The following is a 17,329-nucleotide window of genomic DNA, read 5'->3' on the forward strand; positions in this document are numbered from 1 at the left end:
ATGGTGTCATAAAAATAAGTAAACAACAAGTTGAAACTCAATAGAATATAAAACTTGGTGGTATCTTTACAATTTAAATCCTTCCCTCCCTCCTTTGTTCTCCCTCCTTCCCTCCCTTCTCCCCCCTCCACCGATGATGGTGTCATGAAAATAAGTAAACAACAGAGTTGAAACTGAACAGAATACAAAACTTGGTAGTACCTTTACAATTTGAATCTCCTCCTGAACAGAATACAAAACTTGGTGGTACTTTTACAATTTGAATCATCATCTCCCCCTCCCCTTCCCTCTCCCCCCCCCCCCCAGTACAATCATGCCTCACTACAGGCTCCAACTTCCTAGCTCAAGCCATTCCCCAACCTCAGCCTCCCAAGTATCTGGGACTAAAGGTACACAACACCATGCCTAACTAATGTTCTTATTTTTTATTTTGAGCAGAGACAAGGTCCTGCTAAGTCAGCCAGACTGCTCTCATAATTCTGAGTTCAAATTATTCTCTCACCTTAGCCTCCCAAAGTGCTGGGATTACCTCAGTTTGAATCTTTCTAAGCATAAAATACCTTCAGGACAAACATAAATTAATTTAGCAACAGTATATCTTTCAGAAGTATTCATTTTCAATATTGTAAACCCTAAATCAACAAGTAAAATTGTTAATATTTTAATAAAATTTTCTCTAAGAGTCATTTAGAAACACAAAGGTGGCTGGGTGCAGTGGCTCACACCTGTAATTCTAGCACTTTGGGAGGCTGAGGCAGGTGGATCATCTGAGGTCAGGAGTTCGAGATCAGCCTGGCCAACATGGCAAAACTCCACCTCTAGTAAAAATACAAAAATTAGCCAGGTGTGGTGGTAGGCACCTGTAATCCAAACTACTCAGGAGGCTAAAGCAGGGAGAATTGCTTGAACCCGGGAGGCGGAGGTTGCAGTGAGCCAAGATTGTGTCACTGCCTGGGTGACAGAGCAAGACTTCATCTCAAAAAAAAGGAGAGAAAAAAGAAAAAAACAGAAACACAAAGGTTAGGCAAACAGTCTTACTTGCTACACTGAAAAAGGAAAAGATGACTTTAAGAAATTATTCTTCTAGTCAATATTTTGCTAAGGTAGTTTTTTTTTTTTTTAAATCACCTGTTCACTGGGTACAAAGGTTAAAACAAAGTGAAATGTAATCAGATGATATACTTTTTTTAATGCTGTAGAAGAAACAGGAAAATTTCCATTAGCACACCAGTCTTAGAGACAAAAGAAAAAAGTAAAGGTAAGATCCTATATATTTATAGCTTTGATTATTGTTGTATTTTTTTAAAAATCATATTTAAGTTTGTTAAGTCTATACAACAATCTCTGCCTTCAAGAAATGACAAAGAGAAGAAAATATGATTATATTTTCGTATGGTCTACCTCAAAAATGCTATATACCTGGGACATGGCCAAAGGGTCTTTCCTAAATAAAGTTAGAATACAACACAAAGTCATTGTTTTGGGGGGAAAAAGGTTTTATCTAGCCAATCAATTTATAACATTTTTTTATTTTAAAATATGTTAATCACAGAGCATTCTGAAGTGACATCAGTCAAACAGCCAACTTGTGAGATTAAAAAAAGACTGGCCATGAGTTGATAATTATCGAAGCAGGGTGATAACTATTCTCCTTACTTAGGTTTTTTCCTTGAAATTTTCCATTACAAAAAGGTTTTAAATTTGGAAAAAAAAAAAATGGTTCAAGAAAGAAATGAAGTTAATTGTGTATTATTAACATCTTACTCCAAATACATTGAATTCTGGCATAAATATCTAAAATGCTTAATGGCAAAACTACATTTAGATTTTATTTAACAAAACCAAAATAATTACAGTGTTAAATAAATAACTTAAGAAACAGGTACTTGAAACTTTATTTAAAGAACAATGCTTCGTTTTCAGTATCTACCATTTCCTTTGAGTAAAGCTCTTTTTTTTCAGTAATGTAGGTCATACGCTAGGTAAAAATGCACTTAATTTTGTGAAATAACAAAAGAAACTGATATTCTACTTTCTATTCCAGTGTTCTATTTTATATTAGTTCCTAAGTAATCCCTATATGAAACTCAACTATTATTTAAAAAAAAAAAAAATCCAAATTGAGAAAATATTCCAAAAGGAGAATAAAAGGCAACAATAATTGACTTCTTTTTAAACCAACTGGTGAAATAAGCTAAACTGACTCATGGATAATTTTTGCATAATCTGCTTGGCTAGCTATTCTGCTTGATTTTTTTAAGACACCCAATAAGGTTAGCAAATCCACTTGTCTAGGGATTTATTCAGAGTGATGATAGTCAACATTCACCCCCTCTTTCAATTTTTCTCCCCTCAAAAGGCACACTAATATGTGAAAACTCTCATGGTTAGTATGGATCAATCAATGTATTTCACAGCTTGAGACCTAACAATGCTTTAGGTTTGTTGAATGCTTTCTTGTACAGAATCTACCATGAGCTGAGTATACACTGCTTCTAAGATCTATCAAGTGGAAAGAAAAAATCTTTTTCTAATCCTTGTGATTTTTTTCCTTTAGCACACTTAAGAAAACAATTTAGTATTAAACAGTACATACAGATAATAAATATAAGACCATCCTCTGTCTCCATTTCCACACAAGCTAACAGACCTGCCTTGCCTCCATTAATTTCTTTATCTGCTTCTATTTCACATTAACTTTTACCTTAAATCTAGTTAATTTTCTTTGTATCCTATTTGCTTTCTTTCACTATCCCCATCCTATTTGTTTCTGGAAAAAAACTGTACTTCCTTACTCACCTGCCCTCAGTCACCTCTGCATCCCAGCAGAGACATGAGTAAGAATTTTACTATATCATTGAGAAAAACTGAAACAAGCCACTGAAGAAACTGAACACCTATTCCTAGAAATCATTAAATATAGATAAACTACCTTTTGTAAATGATTTAGGCATCCCTTTTCTGTGGGTAATCATCTTGAATAAGTGATAGCTTAAACGCACTTCTGGTTCTAAAAGGGATTCTATTATGATCTACATCCAAATTGTATAAAATCTAGGAGGCAGAGTAGATTTTCCCAGCAAATTTGATTTAACTATGGAAAGAAAGAAGGTAGAAAATCTAGAAGACAGAGTAGCTTTTCCTAACAAATTTGATTTAACTATGGAAAGAAAGAAGGAAGAAGGAGAAAAAGCAAAAATGGATCAACAAATCAAAGGCAATGAGGAAGTTAACTAGAACAGACTTGCATTAAAATAGCAGTAAATTCCTCATTGCTAATGAGGCGACAAACTTTAGTATGCTGCATGGATTCTTGCTTACTCTGATTAGTTTTTCTATTCCCTGTTGTAATGAAATAAACTTTACCTTAAAAAGTCATAAATAACTAATTGTAATAAATGCTGTAAGAAGGCTCAAAAGGCTAAATTTCAGAACACCCTGAAGGATGACAGAATATATTCATTTATTTTCAAATAGATAATTTGTTTGTAGAAGGGTTTCTAAAGTTGACTTTATGAAAACGGAGATAAAGAACAAGAAACATCAAGGTCATCAATAAAATGATTAAATAAAAAAGTGACTATTTGGCAAGAAGAGTATAGTCCTATAAATGTCAATTTCTAGGCAAAGCTGACACGTTAAATGCACCCATTAACTTTAAATTGTGTTCAAAACCTGACTAACATGAAAACAAAAGGTACAAAGGGATATAAACTCACAAGGACGAAGAGAATGGAAGAAGAGTCAATAGCAATGAGACCTAGAAGCCAAAAACGTAATAGCTGAGTGGAAATTGCCTAGGAAAACAAAATTTCCCAAGTCAGCAATGAGAAAAGCTGAGGGTCACTTGAATTATACTGCAGAAACTCTAAATAGCTCAGAAATTGGCAGCACCAGGTATTCTGAAAGTAGAGGAGAGGCTAATTCCCCTGTCTCTGCCTAGCCAGATAATGTTCCTTCCCTATACAAGCAGATTAGAGGTTCCCCCCACCATGAGAATAAAACAAGGGAATTTGGGCAGTAGGCATAAGTGAGTGCAAAGGCATTGTTGAGATTAAGTTATAGTTTACATACTAAATACTGATACAAATCCAACTTTTTCATCACTTAGCACTCAGAATGCTGGCTACCATGCCATTATTTCTTCAGGCAGTAAATTAGAAGAGTCATTTTGTGAATACAGTAATGACATTCTCTAAGAAACAACAGTCCAGCAGTTACACTCTAAGGTAAAGTCTAGAAACAATGAAACCCACACAAATGAATCTTCCTATCAGCTTTTTAGTTTCCAACTCTCACACATAAGCCCTGAACAAAATATTAACAGACTATGAAGAAGGCCTCCAATATAAAGGACACTGCCCAGAGATAACTGGAAAAACACAAGCCAAGGATATAGGGGCTATTCAAAGAAAAGGAACATAACAAAAGGCAAACAATAAACAATAAAATATAATATATTCATGCAACAGGATACTAAAAAAAAAAAAAAAAAAAAAAAAAAAAAAAAAAAAAAAAAAAAAAAAAAAAAAAAAAAAAAAAAAAAAAAAAAAAAAAAAAAAACCCTTTAAGAGTGTGAAGATAAAGTTGAGGATGTCTCCCAGAAAGGAAAGCAAAAAACACAAAGAGATAAAATGTAGGACAGTTAAGGTTTTTTTTTGTTGTTGTTGTTTGAAACAGGGTCTTGAACTTTCACCCAGGCTGGAGTGCAATGGCACGATATCGGCTCACTGCAACCTCCATCTCCCAGGTTCAAGTGATTTTCCTGCTTCAGCCTTCTGAGTAGCCGGGTTTATAAGCTTGCACTACCATGCCTGGCTAATTTTTTGTATCTTTGGCAGAGATGGGGTTCCACCATGTTGGCCAGGCTGGTCTTAAACTCCTGACCTCATGATCCACCCGCCTGGGCCTCCCAAAGTGCTGGGATTACAGGCATGAGCCACCATGCCTGGCCCAATTAAGGTTTTAAAAACTGAAAAATCATTTCAGGAGGTCCAACACCCAATTAAGGAAGTTCTAGAAAAAAAACAGTGAAATTTTATTTTAAAAAAGAAAGGGGCTGGGCACAGTGGCTCATGCCTATAATTCCTGCACTTTGGGAGCCTGAGGCAGGTGGATTCCAAGGTCAGGCATTTGAGACCAGCCTGGCCAACATGGTGAAACCCATCTCTACTAAAAATATAAAAATTATCTGGGCATGGCGGCAGGCACCTATATAGTCCCAGCTACTTGGGAGACTGAGGTAGGAGAATTACTTGAACCCAGGAGGTGGAGGTTGGACTCCAGCCTGGGTGACAGTGTGAGACTCCATCTCAAAAAAAAANAAAAAAAAAAAGAAAGAAAATTATCAATATCATCAATAAGATAATTCAGAAAATCTCTCAGAACTGAGTGACATAGCTTCCAGATTGAAAGAGCTGATCAAGTACCCAGTTTAATAAATGAAAATAGACTCCCACAAATTCACAGGGCAATGAATATAGTATTGATTTTAAAAGCTTTGATAAATAATTAGAATGACATGGTATCATGCTTAACAGTAATACTAGAAACTGAAAGACAGTGGGGTAATGACATCAACATTTAGAGTGAAAATTATTTCCTACTTAGAATTCTACCTCTAGTAAAAATATCTTTCTAAGTCTAAAAAGTTTTCCCTCCTATCTGCATTCTCAGGAAGCTACTGAGGAAACTCCATTGAAAAACGACAATAAACCAAGACGGGGTGTTCTAGAAAATAAATGTCTAGTAACAAAGGCTAAAGGGAGACTCTGATGAGGGTGGAAGTAAACAGTTGTGCAAAAGGCCTAGTGATCAGCTCCTCTAGATTAGAGCATGGTAGCAGGCTCTGGAAGGGACTTTTTAAGCTGATGAAACAGATTAAATACTTAATATCCATAAATGAATGAAAGGTATGCTAGGGGAGAGTTTGGTCATATCAAGAAAAGCTATAGAAAACTAAGCACATGAAAAAACAGTACAATTAGTTCGGAGGAAACAAAAAGGGTGCAGCAACTGAAAAGTGATCTTGTTAAATGTCTTAGTCAATAATAGCTTTTTATTTAGTAAGTTCAATAAAACTTCATATATTCATGATAGCACAAACACAATACTCATCTATCCAAAACTAGAAGTAACTATGTTGGGAGATAAAGACATAGGAAATATATTTTTGATGTGCTAGAGATGAAGGAAGGAGATATTAGAAAGAGAGCTGAAGGGACTTTCAATTCAAAATGGTGGCCAAAAAGCAAGCTAGCTTCAATCCCCTCTACAGAAAACCAAAAACAAACATACAGACCTGAGATCATTACCAGAAATATCCCAGAATTCAAATGTGAAGATGAGACAGTTCTAGGGTCACAGAGAAGTGAACAAACTTTGAGCAGATGGTAAGAGAACTGGACTTCCATAGCCACAATACACCTCCCCTCATTCAACCAAGCACAAAGCATGTGAAAAAATTTCCCCCAAATCACAGTTTCTATCCACCATCTTGTATTCCTTGACAGGAGATCTGTCCATGCTTGAACACATGGGAAACATCTCAAGTGCCTAAAGGGAGCAATACTCCTGAGGGCATGCAGGGACAAAGAGGGGAGACAGGATTACCATTACCAGCTCTGGAAACTGCTCTGTAACTCAGCCAAAGGAGATACAAAATCAGAGTAGCTGTTCAGCAGCACCACTTTCTAGGAGGTTTGCTCCATAGGTCTCTAGTGTGGGAAGGCTGGCTGGGTATGAACCTCTAGTCAGCCTTCCCACACTACCAGGATATCCCCTGGAACCTTTCCCATTCAGGAAGAGCAGCACTCCTGTCACTTACCAGAGCCAAGGTGAACTTGGGCTTAAGGTGCCACCTAGAGGTAATAAGGAGGCAGCAACCTAGTGGTAAAAGACCCTCTAAGCAAATATATTCATTAAAAACAAAAATAAGCCATACAGAGAATACTGGAATAAACAACTAATCTGACAATGCAAAGACATACACATACATCCACAAGAAACAGTAGCAATCAGGGAACAATGATATGTTAGTCCATTTTTCACTGCTATAAAGGAATACCTGACAATTGATAATTTATAAAGAAAAGAAGTTTATTTGGCTCACAGTTCTACAGGTTACAAAAGCATGGCACCAACGTCTACTTAGCTTCTGGTGAGGCATCAGGGAACTCCTAATCATGGTGGAGCAAGTACAAGAGGGAGAGGTACCAGGGTCTTCTAAACAGCCAGTCAGTAACTTCCAGTCAGTACTACGCCTTTTTTTTTTTTTTTTTTTTTTTTTTTTTTTTTTTTTTTTTTTTTTTTTTTTTTTTTTTTTTTTTTTTTTTTTTTGAGACAGAGTCTTGCTCTATGGCCCAGGCTGAAGTGCAGTGGCATGATCTGGGCTCGCTGCAACCTCTGCCTCCTGGGTTCTAGCGACTCTCCTGCCTCAGCCTCCCAAGTAGCTGGGATTACAGGTACCTGCCACCATGCCTAGCTAATTTTTGTATTTTCAGTAGAGACAGGGTTTCACCATGTTGGTCAGGCTGGTCTTGAACTCCTGACTTCATGATCTGCCCGCCTCGGCCTCCCAAAGTGCTGAGATTGTTGTAGCATGAGCCATGGCGCCCAGTCAGCATTATGCCTTTTAATTGCAGAATTTAGTCTATTTACATTGGCTTCACTGTTGGATTCTATAAAACATTTAAAGAAGAACTAATACGAATTCCATTCAAACTCTTCAAAATCAATTAAAAAGGAGGAAATATTTCCAAACTCATTCTACAAGATCAGCATGACCCTGATACCAAAACTAGACAAGGACGCAACAAAAATGAAAACTACAGGCCAATATCCCAGAAGAACGCAGATGCAAAAACTCTCAACTCAATAAGAGCAAACCAAATTTCAACATTACATTAAAAAGATTATTCACTGTATCAAGTGAAATTCATTCCAGAGATGCAAAGATAGTTTTCAACATATGCAAATCAATAAGCATGACAACATAGTTTGGATATTTGTCCCCATCTAAATCTCATGTTGAATTGTAATATTGAGTGTGGGAGATGAAGCCCGGTGGGAGGTGTTTGGATCATGGGGGCAGACCCCTCATGAACAGCTTTGGGCCATCCCCTTGGTGGTAAGCGAGATCTTGCTCTGAGTTCACAAGAGATCTGTTGTTTAAAAGTGTGCGGCACCTCTTCTCCCACTCTCTTGCTCTCGTTCTGATTTTAACATGTGATGTACCAGCTCCCCTTTTACCTTCTGCCAGAACTGTAAGCTTCCTGAGGCCTCCCCAAAAAATGAACTACACCATGCTTCCTGTACAACCTGCAGAACTGTGAGCCAATTAAATCTCTTTTCTTATAAATTACTCAGTCTCAAATATTTCAGGATAGCAGTGAAAGAACAGCCTGCTACACATGATAAGCTGGGCATGTGCCTGTAATCCCAGCTTCTCAGGAGGCTGAAGTGGAAGGATCACTTGAGTCCGGGAGTTTCTGACCACCCTGGACAACAAAGGAAGACTCTATCTTAAATAATAATTATTATAAAATAAAATAAACATGATACATCACATTAGCAAAACCAAGAACAAAAACCATACAATTATTTTAATAAATGCTGAAAACACAGTTGCTAAAATTCAACAGCCCTTTATGATAAAATTCTTATTAAGCTGGGCACAGAAAGAACGCACTTCAAGATAACAAATGCCATATATGACACACCCACAGCTAACATCATTCTGAATGGGGATAAATTGAAGGCCTTTCCCCTAAGATTTAGAACAACACAAGGATGCCCACTTTCACCACTTTTACTCAACACAGTACTGGAAGTCCTGGCCAGAGCAATTAGGCAAGAGAGAGAAATAAAAGGCATACAAACTGCAAAAGAAGGAGTCAAGTTAGCCTTGTTTACAGATGGTATGATCTTATACTTAAAAAAAAAAACAAAAAAAAAACTAAATAATCCACAAAAAATCTGTAAGAATTTCAACTGAATTCAGTAAAGTTGCCAGATACAAAATCAACATATAAAAATCAGCAGAATTTACATATGCCAACAGTGAAGAATCTGAAAAAGAAATCAAGAAAGCAAGCCTGTTTACAATAGCCACAAAGAATATAAAATACCTTGGAATCGATTTAACCAAAGAAGTTAAAGACCTGTATAACAAAAACTATAAAAAACTGATTAAAGAAATTGAAGAGAATACAAAAAATGGACAGATAATCCATGCTCATGGAGTGGAAGAACATTGCTAAAATATCAGTGCTACCCAAAGCAATTTACTGATTCAATGTAATTCCTATCAAAATAAAGTGACACTCTTCATAGAAGTAGAAAAAAAAAATCCTAAAATTCATTTGAAAAAAAAAAAGATCCTAAAAAAAAAAAAAAAAAAAAAAAAAAAAAAAAAACCCTGAGCAAAAAGTAACAAAGCTGGAGGCATCACACTACCTAACTTCAAAATTTTCTACAAAGCTATAGTAACTAAATCTACATGGTACTGGTATGAAGACAGACACACAGACCAATGGAATGGAATAGAGAACTCAGATATAAATACATGCATTTACACCAACTCATCTTCAACAGAGGTGCCAAGAACATGCAACAGAGAAAGAACAGTTGTTTCAATAAATGGTGCTGGAAAAACTAGCTAACTATATGTGGAAGAATGAAACCAGACTCCTATCTCTTGCCATATCCAGAAATAAAAATGGATTAAAGACTTACCTCTAAGACCTCAAACTATAAAACTGTTGCAAGAAAACATTGGGGGAATTGCTCTAGAACACTGGTCTGGACAAAGGCTTTTTTGTGTAAGACCTCAAAAGCACGGGAAACCAAAGCAAAAATATACCAATGGGGTTTTGTTAAGCAAAAAAACTTCTGCACAGCAAAGGAAATAATCAACAAAGTGAAGAGACAACCCACAGAACGAGAGAAAATATTTGCAAACTACCCATCTAACAATGGGTTAGTAACCAGAAGATACAAGGAGCTCAAACAACTCACTAGCCAAAAACAAGCAAATAAAAAGATTAAAAATGGCAAAAGAACTGAATACTCTCAAAAGACATACAAAAGGCAAACAAGTATGTGGAAAACATGTTTAACATCAGTAATCATTGGGGACATGCAAATCAAAACTACAATGAGGTATAATCTCACCCTCATTAAAACAGCTTCTATCAATAATACAGGCAATAATGGATGCTGATGAGGGTGTGCAGAAAGGGGAACTCTCATACACTGTTGGGAATGTAAATTAGAATAGCTACTCTGGAGAACAGTATTAAAGTTCCTCAAAAAACTGAAAATATACATATGATCCAGCAATTCTACTGGGTATACAGTTGGAAAAAAAAAAAAGATGAATATATTGAAGAGATAACTGCACTCCCATGCTTATTGCAGTACTATTCACAACAGCCAAACTATGGAATCAGCCTAGGTGAATATCGGCAGATGAATGGATAAAGAAAATGTAGCATATACATACATACACACACACACACACACACACAAAGGAATATTATTCAGCCATAAAAAAATGGAATCCTGACATTTGCAGCAACATGGACGGAATTGGAGGTCATCATGTTAAGTAAAATAAGCCAAGCACAGAAAGACAAATATCGCACATTCTCACCCGCATGTGGAAGCTAAAAAAGTGAATCTCATACAGATTAAGAGTAGACTGGTGGTTACTAGAGGCTGGAAAGGGTGACGGAAAGGGTGATGGGAAGGGAGGAATGCAGAGAAGTTTATTAATGCATACAAACATACAGTATGCTTAAAAAGGTAGGCCTGGTGTTAGATCAGTAGGGTAAATATAGTTTACAATAATTTTTTTTCCTCCAACTTCTGTTTTAAGTTCCAGGTACATGTGCAGGATGTGCAGGTTTGTTAAATAGGTAAATGTGTGCCATGGTGGTTTGGTACACAGATCAACCCATCACCTTGGTATTAAGCCCAGCATCCATTAGCTATTCTTCCTGATGCTCTTCCTCCCCTCTAATTTACTGTACATTTAAAAACAGCTAGAAGAGAATTCGAATGTTTCCAGTATAGAGAAAAGACAAATATTTAAGGTGATGGATACCCCAAGTACATTAATTTGGTACCCAAGTACATTAATTTGATCTTTAAAAATTATATGAATGCATTACATTATCACGTGTACCCCAAAACTATGTACGTATATCACGCATCAATAAAATTTTTAAAAACTACTACGGGGAAAAAAGAGTGTTAAAGATTCTTGTCTCCCACACTTATAAGTCAAAGATAATACTGATAGATAATGCCTAAATTTGAGAAAATCAAGAGCATCAATGTAAGCATATGCTTAAACATGCAGATATAAATATATATTTTCCTGAACTTTGTGCACTTATATATTAAATTTTTAAAATTTACAACCACTTAAATTGCTTTAAAATCCCTTTCATGAGATCTAGAAACTAACATGACATGCTTAAAAATATTAATTCTCTCTAAAAAGAAAAAATAAAAATAAATATTTCATTCTTCAAAGGGGCTTTCTAGTTTGTTAAGATTGGAGTGCAAGGATAGTGAATGGCCATGCACTTGTTTCATGTATGATGTATTTCAAGAATAAGTAGACTTGAAAGGCCGAGAGAAGTAGTTCATGTCTATAATCCCAGAACTTTTCAACGCCGTGCAGGTGGTTGGAAGAAAATGGATCACACCCAGGAGTTTGAGGCCAGGCTGAGTAACACAGGGTGTCCCCATCTCTACAAAAAATTTAAAAAGTAGCCAGGCATGGTAGTGTATGCCTGTGTTTCAGCTACTTAGGAAGCTGAGTTGGAAGGATTGCTTAAGCCTGGGAGACCAAGGCTGCAGTGAGCTGTGATCATGCCACTGCACTCCAGCCTGGTAACAGAGTGAGACCCTATCTCACACACAAAAAATAAACAAATAAAATAAAAAATAAACAGATTCAAAATGGGAAAAAAATCAAAATGTCCTTAAAATCTCTAAAGTTTGGCCAGGCGCGGTGGCTCAAGTCTGTAATCCCAGCACTTTGGGAGGCTGAGGTGGACAGATCACGAGGTCAAGAGATCGAGGCCATCCTGGCCAACATAGTGAAACCCCATCTCTACTAAAATACAAAAATTAGCTGGGCGTGGTGGCATGCGCGTGTAGTCCCAACTACTTGAGAAGCTGAGGCAGGAGAATTGCTTAAAGCCAGGAGGCAGACGTTGCACTGAGGGGAGATCGCACCACTGCACTCCAGCCTGGTGCCTGGCAAAAGAGCAAGACTGTCTCAAAAAAAAAAAAAAAAAAAAGTCTCTAAAGTTCTAGTCTCCAACTGAAATGAAAATACTCTCTTTTCTATCAGGTCTGCAACATGAAAGTCACAGACATCACAATACTCTTTTGGACTCTCGCCATGATATTATTATCAGACAAAAGCCAGTCTTCTAAAACAGTAAGTTTTTACAATCAAAGGAGTAAAAATATTTTCAAAGGTACATTTTCTGTATATTTCATAAAATAACAAAAGGCAATAAGCAAGCAAAGAAAATCTGACCTATTAAAACCAAGTTTACTTAGCTGTATATGTCCAAATTCCAATTTGACAAAAGTAGCCTTCATTTTTAAAAACTGAGTTCTTGGCTGGGCAGGGTGTCTCATGCCTGTAATCCTAGCACTTTGGGAGGCCGAGGCAGGCGGATCACGAAGTCAGGAGTTTGAGATCAGCCTGGCCAACACAGTGAAACCCCATCTCTACTAAAAATACAAAAATTAGCTGGGCATGGTGGCACGTGCCTGTAGCCCCAGCTACTCTGGAGGCTGACTCAGGAGAATCACTTGAACCCAGGACATGGAGGTTGTGGTGAGCCGAGATGGTGCCACTGCACTCCAGCCTAGGCAACAGAGCAAGATTCCATCTCAAAAAACAAACAAACAAAAACTGAGTTCTTTAAAAGTTGATTAAAGGGAGAGATCTGAAATTTTTCACTATAAAATCAGAAATTAATTTCAAGACTAAAAACTTATTTAAAATGTAGGAAACATTTTTAATCACATATTTATGAGGGAAATTCCTATTGCATTATTATTGGTGAAAAATTCTAACTGCAAAAACAGTATTAAACAAAAACTATTCTTAGTTTTATTCTTAGTTTACTATTCAGTAAAAACAAGAAATATTTCTTTCTTTCCATCTATATCCACATAAAGAAAACACTTCAGGTTGTGTGGCTCTTTAAATTCAATACATAGCTCCATTTCTGATATAAGATAAAGATTTCCTTTTAAAACACCAAACTTTGAGCTGTTAAGCCCAGAGAGCTATATATTGAGTGTTATTTATTAATTCTGCTTTTTTTGTGAGACAGAGTCTTGCTGTGTCCCCAGGCTGGAGTGCAATGACACAATCGCAGCTCACTGCAACCTCCTCCTTCTGGATTCAAATGATTTTCCTGCCTCAGCCTCCCAAGTAGCTGGGATTACCATGCCTGGCTAATTTTTTTTTTTTTTTTTTTTTTTTTTTGTATTTTTAGTAGAGACAGGGTTTGGCCATGTTGGACAGGCTGGTCTTGAACTCCTGACCTCAGGTGATGCACCTACCTTGGCCGCCCCCAAATTACAGGCGTGAGCCATCATGCCCAGCCTACTTATTAATTCTTTAACAGCCCTAGGTATAATGTTGTTAGCTCTGCTGATTTTAAAAACACATATAGTTCCTCATTACAAAGCAATCATGCACACTGGAATATTAAATGTTAACAGAATTAATATTTACCATATATTTCCACATATATAAGTGGGAATATACCAATATTACTACTTTCTGTAATGATTTTGTGATAACAGTTGGAAAATATCTGTATAACAAATTGGAATCTCCTCAATTTTATGTATCAGGATGTCCTTAGTTTTTAATATTTCATCCCAATAAAGAAAGAAAAAGACTTGCTCTACTACAACACCAAAAGATTAGACAGGTTTTCTTCCCAAAACAATTTCCTTCTAATGTCTAAGTGCTTAAATATGAAATTTGGGGGAAATTCTATTAATACTTTTTCTAATTAATGCATTTCTTTTTTTCTTTTTTTTAGGAAGTTCAATATAATTTCACTGAAAAGAATTATTCCTTGATTCCAGCAGATATCAAGAAAGATGTTACTATACTTGATCTCAGTTATAACCAAATTACTCTTAATGTTACAGATACACGAGTTCTACAGACATACTTTTTACTCACTGAGCTCTATTTGATTGAGAACAATGTTACTACCTTACATAATAACAGTTTTTGTAACCTCTCCAATCTAGAAATTTTAAACATCTGTAGAAACTCCATATATGTAATTCAACAGGGTGCATTTTTAGGCTTAAATAAACTAACACAGTTATATCTTTGCCATAACAAAATAGAACAACTGAATGCTGATATATTTGTGCCTCTAAGAAACCTAAAACTACTGAATCTGCAAGGCAATTTGATAAGCTATTTGGAGGTACCACCACTATTTCATCTGGAATTAATAGCTTTATATGGAAACCTATGGAACTGCTCTTGTAGTCTATTTAATTTACAGAACTGGTTGAACACATCAAATGTGACATTAGGTAAGCTATCATAATTTTAATTAAGCAAAACCAAAATGTGATTAATTCAATGTTTCACCACAGAAAAATCTCTCATGTCATGTTTTAAAGAAAAGGAAGCAGCCAGGCACAGTGGCTCACACCTGTAATTGTAGCACTTTGGAAGGTCAAGGTGGGCAGATCACCTGAGGTCAGGAGTTCGAGACAGCCTGGCCAACAAGGTGAAACCTTGTCTCTACTAAAAATACAAAAATTAGGTGGGTGTGGTGGCACACGCCTGTAGTCCCAGCTACTCAGAAGGCTGAGGCAGGAGAATTGCTTGAACCCAGGAGGCGGAGGTTGCAGTGACGCAAAATCATGTCACTGCACTCCAGCCTGGGAAACAGAGTGAGTCTCCATCTTAAAAAAAAAAAAAAAGAAAGAAAGAAAAGAAAAGGAAGCAATTGTGTTTAAGCAAAACAGGAAGAAACACTAAAAAGTAACTGCTGCATAGATGCTCTCCTTCTCTAATACCAGGGGTAAAAATGAAAAAATTTAAATGTTCCATATATGTGAGATGATAATGTCGCTTCATGTATTGTTAGCTAAGTCAATATGTAAGATGAATTTTTTAAAGCACTTCCTAGACTAAGTGAAAACAAGTGGCCCATTTTAACTGCAAACCTATGTGTGCCTGAGATCCAGATTATAACCACTGTATTAATAATAAAATCAATACTAACACAGACAAACTAAATAACACCTATTGCATTTAAGCCATATTTATAAAATAACTTAATAAAACAGAAATGTATATCATTCTTTCATTGTGTTGCTAGACAAATACAACAGGAATTTCTTTCTTATAATGCCTTTAAGAATGAAATATATGTCAAAAATTCCAGATAAAATAATTATAAAATGTTGTTACTATTATTTTTCTCTACAATAAATCTTATTCTTTCTGATTTACTAGAAAATGAGAACATCACCATGTGTAGCTACCCCAACAGCCTGAAGAGCTACAATATCAAAACAGTACCTCATACGGCTGAATGCTACTCAAAATTTTCTTCACTTATCAATGAAGATCTTTATATTCATTTTCAGCCCATCAGCAATTCAACATTTAATAGCTCTTTGAACAACTTAACAAGAAATTCAGGTAATGTATGCTGGTTCTGAATATTAACACTGCTGAATGTATCATACTAAATAAACCAAGGTAGCTCTCTTTAAATTTCTATAAAAAATTTAAAAGAACAATTGCTCATCTCAACTAAAGATTTATAAAATATTGGTCTTCCAAACTAGGCTTTGCTAGTTACAAGCTAAACACCATTGTGCAAATTATTTAACTTCTCTGAGCCTTTAACTAGTCTAATCACAAATCCTAATGAGTATAAATCAATGCGGTCTTAGGTAAAAAAGTAACAAAATTGCAAAGACAGTTATTTTGAAAAAAGGAAATTCACCATACGAAATTCATCTGAAGAAAACTACAATGTATGTTTATTTCTAATACAAATATTGATGATAGTTGATATATGATTATGATTATTTTGCCAACTTAACAAATTTTCTTTCTCTCCTATCCTGGTATTCCATTAAAGAACATGAACCTCTTGGAAAAAGTTGGACTTTCCTTGTTGGTGTTGTTGTCACTGTACTGATGACTTCACTCCTCATTTTTATTGCTATCAAATGCCCAATATGGTATAATATTCTGCTTAGTTATAATCATCATCGCCTGGAAGAGCATGAAGCAGAAACCTATGAAGATGGTTTTCCTGGAAATCCAAGCCCTCTTTCCCAGATACCAGAAACAAACTCTGAAGAAACTACAGTAATATTTGAGCAATTACATCCATTTGTGATAGATGATGATGGATTTATTGAAGACAAATATATAGATATCCATGAATTATGTGAAGAAAATTAATTTTTTTCAAAGTTTGCTTTTTAAAACAAAGTTATCAGCTCACTCACAGTTTAGATATGCAGATTTTACTATGTGGCATACCAAAATATAGTTAGCAGACATTCATATTAATTACGATATACATGAATATCATAAATTTATGTTATCTGCATTGTATTGAGCAAGCAGGTTCAAATACAATAACTGACATTCCTTGGTAGCTGACAGTTATAGTTAGTCTACAATACTAGCACTACTATTCTTAACAGTATTCAGGTGACCATACAGACTAGTAAAAAGGCCTAAAGTAGGCGGGGCACAGTAGCTCATGCCTGTAATCATAGCACTTTGGGGGGCCGAGGCGGGCGGATCACGAGGTCAAGAAATCGAAACCACCCTGACCAACATGGTGAAACCCCGTCTCTACTAAAAAATAAAAAAATTAGCTGGGCCTGGTTGTGGGAGTTTGTAGTCCCAGCTACTCGGAAGGCTGAGGCAGAAGAATCACTTGTACCGGGAGGCAGAGGTTGCAGTGAACTGAGATTGCACCACTGCACTCCAGCCCAGTGTCAAAGCAAGACTACCTCTCAAAAAAAGGCTTAAAGTGAATTATTCATTAATTAAAATGAATGGATTCTCATGTTAACACAGATATTTGACATAATATATATTAAATTATATTAAGGTTTCAATCAGTAAAGAAATAAAAGTTTGGGATTTATTAATATATGGTAAGTCAAAGTGAGGAACAGAGATAGCTTAAATAATGCACTGGGCCGGGCGCGGTGGCTCAAGCCTGTAATCCCAGCACTTTGGGAGGCCGAGGCAGGCGGATCACGA

General features: G+C 36.1%; 2 protein-coding genes across 2 annotated transcripts in view; one reads left to right on the forward strand and one right to left on the reverse strand.

Annotated features, from left to right (window-relative positions):
• IFT74 (intraflagellar transport 74) overlaps positions 1 to 17,329 on the reverse strand; it is a 101,882-nt gene that overhangs the window by 58,709 nt on the left and 25,844 nt on the right. The gene's annotated exons all lie outside the window — the stretch shown is intronic.
• LRRC19 (leucine rich repeat containing 19) lies at positions 1,154 to 16,880 on the forward strand. The gene is made up of 5 exons (XM_017520166.2): positions 1,154 to 1,258; positions 12,371 to 12,460; positions 14,097 to 14,610; positions 15,545 to 15,733; positions 16,182 to 16,880. Exons 2-5 carry the CDS (start codon positions 12,380 to 12,382, stop codon positions 16,508 to 16,510), a joined length of 1,113 nt encoding a protein of 370 aa, XP_017375655.1. The 5' UTR covers positions 1,154 to 1,258; positions 12,371 to 12,379; the 3' UTR covers positions 16,511 to 16,880.

This window comes from Cebus imitator, unplaced genomic scaffold, assembly GCF_001604975.1.
Source record: "Cebus imitator isolate Cc_AM_T3 unplaced genomic scaffold, Cebus_imitator-1.0 Scaffold809, whole genome shotgun sequence".
Taxonomy (NCBI): domain Eukaryota; kingdom Metazoa; phylum Chordata; class Mammalia; order Primates; family Cebidae; genus Cebus; species Cebus imitator.